The sequence below is a fragment of the Antrostomus carolinensis genome, unplaced genomic scaffold (assembly GCF_000700745.2).
Source record: "Antrostomus carolinensis isolate BGI_N321 unplaced genomic scaffold, ASM70074v2 scaffold56489, whole genome shotgun sequence".
NCBI classification, from domain to species: Eukaryota; Metazoa; Chordata; class Aves; order Caprimulgiformes; family Caprimulgidae; genus Antrostomus; species Antrostomus carolinensis.
This window is the reverse complement of record NW_010340373.1, coordinates 1-12,939: the sequence shown is the minus strand read 5'-3', so window position 1 is coordinate 12,939 and position 12,939 is coordinate 1. Positions and strand designations below refer to the sequence as shown.

At 43.9% G+C, this 12,939-nt stretch overlaps 1 protein-coding gene across 1 annotated transcript; it reads right to left on the bottom strand.

Moving 5' to 3' along the window:
• Positions 1–7,738: 7,738 nt before the first annotated feature.
• On the bottom strand, positions 7,739–12,933 carry ZDHHC22 (zDHHC palmitoyltransferase 22). Its single transcript, XM_010176111.2, has 2 exons — positions 12,266–12,933; positions 7,739–8,004 (listed from the first exon to the last, which is right to left on the bottom strand). The coding sequence occupies exons 1-2, from the start codon at positions 12,825–12,827 to the stop codon at positions 7,739–7,741; spliced, it is 828 nt and encodes a 275-aa protein (XP_010174413.1). The 5' UTR covers positions 12,828–12,933.
• Positions 12,934–12,939: the final 6 nt, after the last annotated feature.

Sequence of the window (12,939 nt, the reverse complement as noted above, 5' to 3'; positions counted from 1 at the left end):
TTTCCCTGTATTAGATTTGGAGGGAGACGGAGATGGACCAAGAGTACAAAAGAAAAAGAAAGAGCATCTTAAAATTGTGTCAGAATTCAAAAGTGATCTTAAATCTATGATGTCAGTTTGCATGTATTTATGTAGCTGCTCTATTTAAGGGTCCTGACATTTCCAGAAGTCCTTAATTGGCAACATTGATCCAAATCATCTGAAAGATGTGTTATGGAAGTTAACATACCTAACTTCATTTCAAGGTTAAAAAAAATCAAATCTAAATATAGATATTTTCTTCAGTTTACGTACACACAGAGTGGTCATTCTGGCAGTACTTGAAAGTACAGAGGAATGTAAAAACATAAACAATTTGAGTATCCCTTAGTCCTGTTGAAATGCTGAGAAATATCATCGTATCTCATCACTGAACAGAAAACTACTTTAGGGATATAAAATTGTGAAGTTCTCTGCTGTCTCTCAATCATTGCTGTAGCATTTACAAACAGAAGCCATGCGGAAATCACATGCTCTAATCCCAATTTTTGTGCTTTTTCAATACATATCACCTATATGTAATTACTATTTGCACAACTATTTGTAGTTCATGTTACTCCTACTGAATAAAACACTAGTACTAATAAATATTTTGAACCCAGCTGAGATGGCAAGAAGTGCAATGGAGAACAGGAAAGGGTCATAATAATAATATAAACAAATCCCAGGTGAGTATGATCAGTATCTAGCTCCTCTTGGCTTAAACTTGAGCAACTATCTAGGTAAAAAGTGGAAGCCTCTCTGTTGTTTTCCAGCAACAGCGGGCAGTTCCTTATTCACTGTGCTTTACCCTGTTCAGTTCTGTAGCTCCCTAGATGTGAAGATTTCAGCTTCTTCAATCTCAGCTTATTCTAAAGGCTGACAGGGGAAGAACTGCTGTTTGGAAGTATTTCCTGAAATATTAACATGTCATTTCCTTATCTTAAATTGAACTCTATTTCTAGTTGGTGCTTGTTTATCCAACCAGATGTATTTCTCCCACTTTCCAAAATACATGGATGGTTGCCACATTTTCCTCACATCCACTTTGGCCGTAATTACCAAAGCTAGGCAAATACAACTATTTTTTCCTCTTAGAAATCTATTTCTCAGCTTCTTAATATTTTGTGGCTTTTCTGTGAACTCCATCTGGTTTGACTAATGAAGGCAAAGCTGAATATAATATTCCATGTCTTTATTGCATCAGAGCACCATGGAAAATGTTCATTGTAATTTTTTTTTGCTTCAACTTCATCTTCATGTGCAGTCTGAAATGCTGCCATCTTATTCTGCAGGCTCATATTGAGGTTGTCCATCATGCTGTGATTTGTAGGCTGGGTTGGCACTCTCCTTCACATATTTCACACTTTCCTAGTCTTTTCCCATCAACATAATACGTATCCTAATGAGCCCCTGCTGAAGTTCATCCATTTCCAGAAGATGCCAATAGCTGATTGGACTATGCTGGATGAGTTTTGGCCAAATTATTTCATAAGGAGCAGTCAGTACACAAAGCCAAACAGAGATTGTCAAGGGGAGAGATGTGGTATTTGCCTCCAGCCTGACTACAGAATTTCTTCTTCCTCAAGCCTGGATCTTATAGAAAGTTTCTGTTACATGAAAAATCCTTGCCTGAGCTAAAGGGGCTTGTAGTGTGCTGTTGACAGCCTGGATAGTAACATTTCTGCTGAGCTGATGGCACCTCGTGCTGCAGGATGTTGGCTCTGCCCAAGCTGGCTGTGCCTGCCAGCTGCATTGATTAGGTATAGACAAATTTCTAAAACACCTGACTGCCCTGAAGCAATGGAATGATCCGAGGTGGCAGCAGGCTGAATTGATACACCTGGAAAACACTCCAGTTCTGGGAGCCAGAAACTGGATCTTACAGTTTGATTTGAAATTTCAGCTTTCCTCCTGGCATGAAAAATATGACAAGTTTTTTGGAGCTTTGTTTCCGAGACTTTAAAAGAGATTTTAGATCTCCATGAACTATATCACTGATAGCTTAGTAGAACCTTGTTGCCACCTTTTTCTTTTTACAGTCAGTCCCTTTATTTCCTTGTACCTTCTTTCATGGCTTCGTATTCACGAATTGGCTTATTTTCTGGGATGGTTAGTGACATTGGAAGTATAAAGGAAGACTGATAGAGCACTCAAAATAGCAGTCTAGTGCACACTAGTTTAGAGACATGGATAGATGGGTCCAAAAGATTTTTTTATACCCTATACTATGGCTTGAAGAGAAAAGGAAAAATTCTTTGCCTTGACAACAACACTTACAAAATCTCTATCAAGTTTTGTTTAGTGTCATAAATTGCTTAGTTAATAAGGGTTTTCTCAGACAAAACCATCTCCCTGAGTGTTACAGGTGTTCCCTGGAGAAGAAAATCATAGTATCAAGACATGCTACTGGGAGGACCTATGGTGGCCTTCAGTATTATATAAACCATTCTTATTTAATTTAGCACTGGATGTTTTGGGAGACCATCTAGTGACAGCCTTGAATATCAAACTCACTGAAGATTAATAAATAACTGATACTTGCAAGTTGTCATTAGGGGGACAAGTTCGCCAAGTCTTGAAGAACTTCCATTGCTGAACACATTGATCTTAGCATTGAGTGCTTGGAAGTTCTTATCTAGTGAAACGCTTTCTCCTCAAGGTAATGCTACTTTGAAGTTTTTCTCAAAGCAGCTTTCATAGCATCTGGACTTTGTGGACCTGTTTGGCAGTTCATGTTTAGACCTACAAATATTTCTTATGTTGTACTGGTCAACAGTTTCCTCCCAGCAATCATAAACCATTAGGAACCCTGGCTGATGATGCTGTATCTGTCTCTTCTTTTTCTGTCACTGGCCATGAAGCTCATCTGTGGTTTCAAACACTTCTGGATGATAACATCATTCGTTGCTAACAGCCTCTGTGACAGGGCTGCATTCAAGTCACTTGTTAACTCCTAGGCACTCTCAAGTGGGTCCACTGTGTTAAACCCCTTGCCCAGTGAATATGTAATATTCTTAAAGATATAGTGATGGCAACCCAATATATCATATTTTAAGCAGTCAGATTATACATAGGTTCATGTCTTCATCTGTTCTTATCCAACACAAGCAGCTAAAAGACTGACCTGACATCCAAAGGAAATTTTCCAGTCAGACATGCTAATAATGTGAATCTGGGAATGACTGGTGTTAAAGATAGACAAGAGCAAACCAGCTGAAATGCGTAGCAGAGGCTGTGCATTCCCCTACGCTGGCGGATATACAGTAATCACAGCAAAGCCAAGTTGATAACTATTCAAGATCACAGTAGATTAACAACAGTGTTTGGAAAATCAGTAACAAACAAATCAAACTTCCCCATCCCCACTGATCACAAGGTAACCCTTCTCTTCCATGTGCAGAGCTTGCTATTGCCATCCACCACTTTGCCTCTTTTGAAGTAAGCTGATCAACATGCTCCATTTATTTGTAATTGATAGCAATTCTGGAATATTATATTGAACAAGTAGGCCATTGCTTTACTCCAGCCATGATAGTTCTGGCTAGTCTAAATAACTCAAAGAGGACTATATAAACTCTGCTGTTGCTACTTACAACTTCTACCCATGCAGCTCCTGCTTGTAACATCCGTTGTTCTTTGAGGGAAAAAAACCCTTTTGGCTCTGCTGGGGCTTTGAAGTTTTTTGTGCAGAAAGTGATTAGCAATGAGTTTTCTCAGTCTGGGCTTTCTTTGTGTCCATTCAGTCAATAATCAACGCAGGTAACTTGAATTCAGTTGTCATACCTCCTACTGCCTGATGAGTCTCAGTGCATCATCCCTACCAACGTCAAATCACTTCTGCTCTCACTGGGGCCACTTTCTCTGATTGCTGTCTTCTGACTGTTATAAAGATAGATGCCCTAGGCTCTGACCCCAGCTTTTCTTTCTCTCAGTCCAGGACTGCCTGTCCTCCTCCAGCTATCTCCTTACAGTTAATGAGTCTCTTAATTCATTTATTCTGTCTCCCTAGAAGTATTTTTAGACTGTGATCATCTCCCTTGAGCTGGCTATTTCTTAAACAAGATAAATGCTATTTCATGCCATCTTTTCTCATACGTTCCCTGTGCCTTATTAATTGAGACTCTCCATGTTTTAACTCTATATCCTCTGAGAATATCCAATGAAGACCTTTTGCTTGCAGGCCTTGAGAGCTGCCCAATAGTGTAGTATGAAGAGGGAAACCATCTACTTCTTATTTTGTATGAGATTCTTACTATACAGAAGAATGGACTTCTGGTTTACTTCACAGTTACCAGATCTTAGAGGTGGCACCATTTTTTCAGGTGGTCACATTTAAAATAGATAAGCCACTAAGCAAAAGTCTCTGGTTTCTGTGCAAGGTCTTAGGCAACTGGGAGCTTTTACTTCAGCCACTAGCATTATTAGAGAAGAAATTATCCTCATTTGATTTTCCAAAGCCAGAAAGCCCTAAGTGTTTTATTTTTAAAACCTTTCTAAGTATTTAGACATTGTCAGAGGAAATCATGTTACAAAATATATTTGCTATTGCAACTGCTATTTAATGAAATGCAAATAGTAAGTAATGGATCTCTAAGCACAGAAAATGAGAAGCTTTCATTATTTATCCTTATAAAACTTTAGAGCCATTGAACAGATTTAGAATTTGTGACATTGCCATTGAGCTCAGCCTTCATTTACTAGATCATAGCTAAAAGCAAATGTTCTGTTCACTGTTGTTGAGCTTTGTTACATTTCCTTGCCAAGGATCTCTGTAAGTAGATGCACAGGTATGACAAAGAAGGGGTGTCAGGCCAGCTGGATAATTAAAGAGCTACTCTTAACTGTTCCTTCAGAAGCACTACTCTACCCCAAACAGGGCACACACTTGGGAATGAGCAGAAAAATAAGCCAATATACAGCGTCAGTCTAATGTTACATTTTTACTGCTCTTTTCATCCCAGGAGATCATAGCTGTAAAGGCTGCATCCATCTGAAATCCCACCATTACTGCAGAAATCCAGTAGTTTGCTGCAAAGGAACCATTTAGCTGCATAAAATGGCAATGCAGCAATTTACAGCCAGGAACACAAGTGTCTGACAGAAAGAATAGTTGTGCAGAACTGTGCTGCAGTTACCCAGACTGGGATCGCTCTGTGCTTCAGCAAGGACCGAGACTTCACAGTGAGGGAAGGCAGCTGTGACCCTGACACAGGGGCTGGGCGTGATCCAACCCTGGTGTGAAGAGGCAAGAGGCTTCATGGACAACTAATTCTGTTCTGCTGCCCGGGGGCTGTCCTTGCAGACTGGCTCACTGAAACTCTGAGTTGGTTGTGCCCTTCTCGGCGTGCAGCCCTGAAGAGCTTCCAGCCCCAAAGAGCTGACCGCCCGAGGCAACGTGGCAGCAGGCGCCGAGTGCCACAAGCTGCCTGAGACTGCAGTGTCAATCAAACGCCAAAAGCAGAGGGTGAGGGTGTCAAACCATAATTTCTGCTGACATGAGGAAGCTGCTGGCTGAAGTGTTGACAGTCTTTAGAAATACATGAAAAAGAAGAAGTAGCATCAACCAGTCTGTGGAATAAGAATAATGCTGGGAATCCTTCCAAGGCGAGGTGTATGGCACAAGGCATTGGCTCTGGTTCCAGCGACAAGGTGACTGTCTGCTCACCTTGGTGCCATCGTGACAGTAAGGAGTAATTTACATTGGGATGCTGTTTGTGGGTGGTGAGAACAGCTTAATTTTCCTGTAGCTTTCAGTTGAGATTGATAGTGTAATTTATAAATAGAAATTAGAATGGGTCTGCAAGCTGGTTATTAGATGCATTTTTAGATTGGTCATTACACTAAAGTAGGAAGGGTGAGAGGACTTGTCCAAAATCATACGATGACTCATTGGCAAAGCCAATAAACAAATCCTAACTTTTTCCTTCAACGTGTCCCTGTGTATGCTGTAACAAATGTACAGAGACAGCTAATGAACTGTCAAAAAGCACAATACAGCTTATGAAAAAAATCAGAACACTCTTTATTGTTCACTGTTAGTGAAAATACAGCGTATTACACGTGGAAACAGCGGTGCGTTCATGCGAACACACACGGTGTGGAAGGACATACATCCTACATGTTTTAATTATTCAGCTAAGGGTTTTTCCAGTATATTTTCATAGTTACTCTGCTCATCACAATAGACTTTGTTTGTTATTGATCCAAATGTGCATACAAGTGTGAAGCAGTGAAGGATGGTTGCACAGGCTGTGGGAATGAGTGCCTCTGTTCTGGCTCATGAGAAATGCAAGGATGGAAGCAGGTGCATTCCCCTACCTGGGATACACCAAGAGCATTTCTGAGGAAGAAATTACATTTTTCACGGCTTGTCAGCATACTCCCCAGCCTATTAAAGAGAAGCAGTGGATTCCTATCCAGCCCACATTAAGTTTGCCAAAACAGAGGCTTCTTGTTGCAGCTGCTGGGGAATCCAGCGCTATGATCCTGGTAGAGATGTCATGGTATCCTTTCTTAAGGCACCTATTAGCGTAGGATCTCAGCACTGATCTCATGGGCTGTTGCTTCAGCTAGAAAACAACTGACACATTAGGCTGATTAATCCCTGTAGTAATTCCATTAACCTCCTTAATGGAGTTATAACATGGATGAATTTACGCCTCTGCAGCAGTGTGAGAGGGAATTGCCCTGGAGAGCCTATAAACACGGTGTGGCAGGGATGTCCAAGGTAAACGGGTTTTTGTTTGTTTCAGTGCAAAGTGAAGCATCCTGACTGTCTGGAAAACCTCCCTGTCTTCTGGGATTTTGAACTCTTCACAGCACTAATGGTGCAGGTACCCTCTGCGGGAGGGCGATGCATCAGGGCTCAGACACATCAGCAGGGCTCTTGGCACCCTCCTGACAGCTTGCTGTGTGTCCACACTTCCCTCTCTGTCTCTCACAGGCACACATAACCTGCCTCTTCACATCGCTTCTCAAACACAGCCTTTTCATTCACCTCTGCAGTTTCCTCCCCTTGTGCCTCTGTCTGACCATGATTTATCTGCTTGCTGCTCACTGTCAGCTTTGCCTGGGCTGTGTAACTGGGCAAAGGACTGCTAAAAATAAGTAGCAGAACTACAGTCCTGACATATCATTGCATAGGGAGCAGATCGAGAACAGAAATGAGAAATTCTGAATTTCTCTTTGTTTTCTTTCTAATTTTCTAGCCTGTGGAGAGGTTTACCTGCTGCATTAGGCACGTGCATACCTGCTCCTCGGGCAGCTTGTTTGCATTGCAGTTCTGTCATTAAAGACTTTCTTATTACTATGAAGTTACCTCAAGTATATAAGAGCCAAAAAGGCACCCTGGAAACCCCTCCCAAGGAACAGACACCATTTTTGCAGTCTACCACAACAGCCCAGGCTCTCTGAAAGCTCCTGCTGTGGGACTATGTAGGGTAGCTAATGGGGCTGGGGGCTGGAGGAGTCAGGCAGGAAGCCACAGGAGGGTTTGACTAATTTTTCTGCTAGTTCAAAGACTGTTGCCACGTACACAGGTGCAGTGATGTGACTACAAAGCTGCAGTATCACTTCATCTACATGATTTGTGATCTCCTTGTTAATATGCTAAGTTTATTCTGTTTAGTAGCCAGTCCTTTCCTCCCACAGAGGCTGCAATCCCGAGAAACAGAGTAGCCCAGCTCTTTAGTGATCTAAGAGACAGCGGGAGATAATTTTATTTCTCTTTCTGCCTACGATAATCACTTCCCACATTCAGCACAGGGATGAGAAGTCCTAGCAGCCACCTCTTGCCAAAGACCTCTTGCAGGTTGTCCCTCCAGGGCCGGGCTCTTACCACCATCCCTTTCCGCACCTGGTACCGTGTCTGCCCACGCAGGATCAGCAGCATCTGGTGGCAGCAGAAGCCGGCGCAGGCCAGTCCGATCCCAAGCCAGAGGTAGAGCATGAGGATGACAAACATCTCAGAGCTAAGGAGAGCTCCTGCAGACCAAGAGTCAGGGGGAGGGAGGACAATAAAAGAGAGAGTTTAGACACACCTCACATGTCACTGCAGCACTCGGCCCCGAGAGCAAACAGGCTGCCTCCATTCTCTGGCCACAAGTGGGGAGTTAGGAGCAAGACAGGCTGGTTGCTCTAACTACATAAAATTGTTTCCTTTGTAGTGTCTGGTGCAATGGACCCTGCTGGGGAAATCCTAAAATTACAATGGTCTCCGTACACTTCTCCCTTTGCTGTTAATGTGAGGATCTAGACTACAGGGACAAATTCAGCCAGAATTTGTGAAACACATACATAAGACTTCAGCACTATTTGGAAGAATGGTTAATTTATTTAAGGATCTACCTGCTCACCACAGTGCATCTAAGATTTCTAGGTTCCTTTGAAAAGAGATGTGGGTCCTACAGCATGTAGATGCTTCCAGAAGCCTTACTGTGTGCACTGATACCAGGCAGAAAGATTTGGGATTTCTCTTTCTCACTCTCTCTCATCACTATATATAGATACACAAAATATGCTAAAAAAGAAAAATAAATCAGTAATGACTTTCCTACCATTGGCAAAGGCAGTTTTCATAGAAATGCAAGAGACAGAAACAGAAAACTTTCCAAAATACAGTCCAAATTCCTTTTTTAAAGCTGCTGCTACAATACTCAAAAGACTTTGTAGGTCTGAAGCTCCTAAGACAACAGTTTTTGTAGTACATATTTGTGCTGAATGTATTTAAATAAAAATATTCTGTGAGCCCTTTCCTCTACAGTGATTTCAGAACTCCTTCTGGAAAATATTAGTATAATAGCAGGTATCCCTGAGTGACCTTTCAGTGCGTAGGTAGATCTAAATCTATTAAAATAATACTCTCTATGTGTGCATATGAATGCATACACATATATTTTGTGTATATCGGTATATTATTAAACAACCATATTTACACACAGGCACACAAAGAAGATCAGACGTGTGTCAGTACTGGTATAAATAGCTGATATCCTCTCACTGGTTTCTGCAAGGTTTAAAAATGAAAAAGCTCTCACCTGCTCCCATCCCTCTGGAAGACCATGAGGCAGAGAGACTCGGGCAGGTGAAAGCTCTGGTCACTCTAAGGCCCTGCAAGAGCAATCGTGCTGGAGCAGGGACTGCAGGGACAGTAGAGGTGTGCTGCCTAAAATGAGTACATGGCTGCTTCAGGTTTTAAGTTCAATACAAGGGTGGCTGGATAAGTATCTCTTGCTTCTCTTATACAGAAGGCTGGATTAGATGGTGTCACCTGATTTTGCAGTCTGTGAATCCCAGCTTCTCCACTTGTCAGTGCTGTGAGAGATTGGGGCTGACCCAGGAGCGCAGCAGGCCCCTCTGAGGATGATTTGTAAGGACACTGACTACAGCCTCAAGCTTTCAGAGATTGTCCTCACTTGAAAAAGGCACAGGAGTCATTCAGTTTTCTTCCTAAATGCAATGTCATCTTTCCCTTCTCATTAGATCCCATTCAGCTCAGTGGGCTTTGTATGCAATACAGCAAGGGAAGAACAAGCCCCTTAGCATGGTGACAAATCCTCATACCAATTCTGTCAGAATAAATTAATCTATCAGGTAGGAAGCCCAGAGCCAAATGCAGGCTTCTCTGACCCTCTTTTGCTGGACTGCAGCATGACAGACATTTGTTCTTTCCTACAGCTGATATTTAGATGGGATATGGAGAAAGACGGGTATTTTCTTTAGAGCCTTTGCAAGGTGGCTGTAAGCTTTATTTCTATGAGCTGCTGAAACTCACCATCAAGAAAGTAATTACCCTTGTTTCCTCTTGCAATTATTAAGCATCTCTGAGCTGTGCTTTCCAGATACATGATTTTTTTAACCTTTTCTTCAGGTTACCTACATAAAGTGTTTTCTAAAATGTCTTTTGTGCATCCAATCTGACCCGTGTTTACAAAAGTACTTTCCATTTGTCTCTCATCACCACAGTCCATTTTAGTCTCAGAATCACTTTTGCCCTAACTGACCCGGTGTGATCTCAAGCTTATTGCCATACATTATCTGTGCCTGAGAACCTGAATCACAGGCTGAAATTACAGGCTCTGGGTCAGATCCTGAAATCCATGCCCAAGCACAGTCTGGCCAGAATGAGACAACTGAAAATTTTCCCAGCATGAAAGCAGGAAACACTGTTGACATAAGACCAGCAGATTCACCCTTCATCCTCTTTTACTCCTTCTCCAGTGCAGAGGGTATGCTGGAGAAGAAAGGTAAAGTTTTTTCCCTGCTATAGCAATGCTCTATTTGGATCCTACAGCAACCTTTAAGTAATAGTTATGTTAGCCGAACAACATTGGATGGACAACCCTTCCAGGTAACTATTCCAGGCTGTTTTTCTTTCCTGAACTGGAAGATAAATGTGCTGGTAGAAACCCAGTAGGCCCTTCCTTCGAGGCAACCAATACACCATGTATCTGTATATTGCTGAGTGAGGCAGCAGTTCCCACCCCTGCCAAGCTAGAGGTTCAGTGGGAGCTGCTGGGAGCTGCTGCCTCTGGAGGATGTTCCGGCTCCTGGCTCCCAGCCCTGCACCCAGCCCTACTGTGTCACACACTGCCCACATAATGTCTTTGGCACTGCAGTTGCTGACACCAGAGCTGGGGCACTTCAGTGGCTCATCTGTACAGCCAGGGCCCAGCTGTGCAGATGAGCCCACAGAGTCAGAGAGAGAGAACTAATTCCTTCATAATCTCCTCCCACATCCCTGCTCCCCCTCCCAGGCTGCTGTGCTGAGCAGAGCTTAGGCACAGGGGAAAATCCTTCCCAGTGTTTTTAATCCTAGTGAAGCTCGTGCAACATTGCTTACAAAAATTATTCTACTTGGAAAAATGACTCCATAAAAATGTCATGGCAGAATCTTGTGTTTATTGTCTCTCAGTGATTACCATGACTAATCTGCTGATTTGCCAAGTAGAGAGATGTTTGTTTTCAGATAGCAACCCTGCAAACCCAGCCTGGAACCCAAAAAGCAAACTGGGGCCTCTCTGGCTCCTGTATCCCCAGCAGCAGAGGCTCCACACTCAGGTTGTAATCAACATTTCTGGTGATGGTGCATGAGCCAAAATAGACTCTGGGCCCTTCTTACTGAGCTCAGCTGAATCTGCCAAGCTAAAATATATGGGATACCTATTTTAGTCTAACAAAAGCTGGTCTGAGTGTGCAAGGCATGAGCTGCAAAGGGGGGAAATGGCATTTTTCTGCAGTCGCTTTCAGGGCAGAATAGCAGTCTAGGCTGTCTGCATAGTCCCTTCTCTGACACCAGGTTTTATCTAGCTCTTTGGTTTGGACAGAAAAAGGGTTGAGGTTGGAGAGTTTGATGGCATGTTGAAAGGTGAAGAGGCAAGGCTGATAGAGCAGAGGAAGAGTTATGGGAGCAGAATCAGGAGGGGGAAGAGGAAGGTTTGTGGAGATTTACAGAAAGGCGGAGAGAGAGAGGAAAGGGGGAGAAGCAGAAAGAGGGGTAAGGGATGGGGACAAGGAGAAAGAGATATTTGGTTTTGGTCTGGAGCTCTTGCAAAGAGCAAGCACAGAGGATTTCCCCTGGTTGTCTGTGGACCTGTATCCCAGAATGGGGTCATGAAAGTGGTGGCTAATCATGTCACATTAACTCCTCCCTTGGTTTCTGTTGCCTGAACCCCAGTTGTCCTGTGCTGAAAGGGTGGCAAGATCTCAGGTAAGTTTGTGCTGCCAAGAAGCAGGAGGGGGGTGACAGTGGAGAGCAGACCTGGATGAAGAGAATGAGAGTATCTCTGCTGGGATATGGAGAACCTGTAGACTTGTGAGATATGAAAACCTACAGACCCTCCAACTGCCTGTAGGACAGGCAAAAGATTCCCCTCACCCGCAGTACAATGCTTGAAATCCATCTCCTCTGTCTAATTGCAATACACTGCCTGCAGGACAAATAGCCCAGTTCTGTCACAGACATGCTGGTTATGGGGCATTTTCCAGGGCCTCGTGCATTAGGAATCAGGCTGTGGCTGTAACCTGGAGTGGGTCCCAGCCTTTATTTCAGGTGAAGCAAAGTCCTTTGCAAAAGCTGTCTCTAGCCTCTAGAGGACTGTGTTGAACACAGCCAGTTCTCCCTTTTGCCCATTTCCCCACCACTGCTCCCCACACACCGCTATCTGAGGAAGATCATGTCCCATCCCCAACCGTGGGAGCCCAGGCGGAGGAAAATGCTCCTCCTCTCTGAGGAAGGTGTCCTTACCTGAGAAGAACTGGCTGATGGAGTGAGGCAGAAGAGTGAGGAAGGCCAAAGGGTCCGCAAAAGACATGGAGAGTGCAGCAGAAATGTAAACCATGCCTGCCACCAGGGAGTCGAGGCAAGCCAGGGAGGTGTAGAGGCAGAACATGATGAAGTTTCGCATGTTGCTGCTCCCGATGCAGTTCCCTGTGAAGAAACAGTGGTGGTCATGCCTCTGGGTCACTCTGGCACACAGTCTACAGAAGTGAGTGCTGGGCAAGGCTGAGCCAGGGGACCTGCTTCCATCCAGCCAGTCTGCCAGCACTTCGGCTCCTTCGCCCAAGTTTAAGCCCTTGCCCAAGTCCTCGGGGGAGCTCTGGATCACAAGGACGTAGTTGCCCAGGGCGTTAGCTGAGAGGAAGAGGAAGAAGGCCCCATGCAGCAGAGCAGGAGAGAAAAGTGGGGTGGTGGAAGGGTCTCTGAACATGCTGGGGATGAAGAGAAAGATCTGGAGGACGAAGGTCACTAGGGAGATGCACAAGAAGTAGGCTGGAGCGACAACATTGAGCAACCTGAGAACTAGCATTGCGGATTACGTTCCTGCAGGGGAAAGCAAGGAGAGAAGGAACATCACCGCTCCGGCTGCACGTTTCATCCTTCCATTTCCTGCCGGGTCCCGGCCCCGCTGCCTCCGGGAA

Bases quoted from the DNA above. Each gene is read 5' to 3' on its own strand.
- ZDHHC22 (XM_010176111.2), bottom strand. From the start codon at position 12,827: ATGCTAGTTCTCAGGTTGCTCAATGTTGTCGCTCCAGCCTACTTCTTG. The intron at 8,005-12,265 runs GTAAGGACACCT...CTTGGTCTGCAG, and splicing joins CATCAGCCAGTTCTTCTCAG to GAGCTCTCCTTAGCTCTGAG.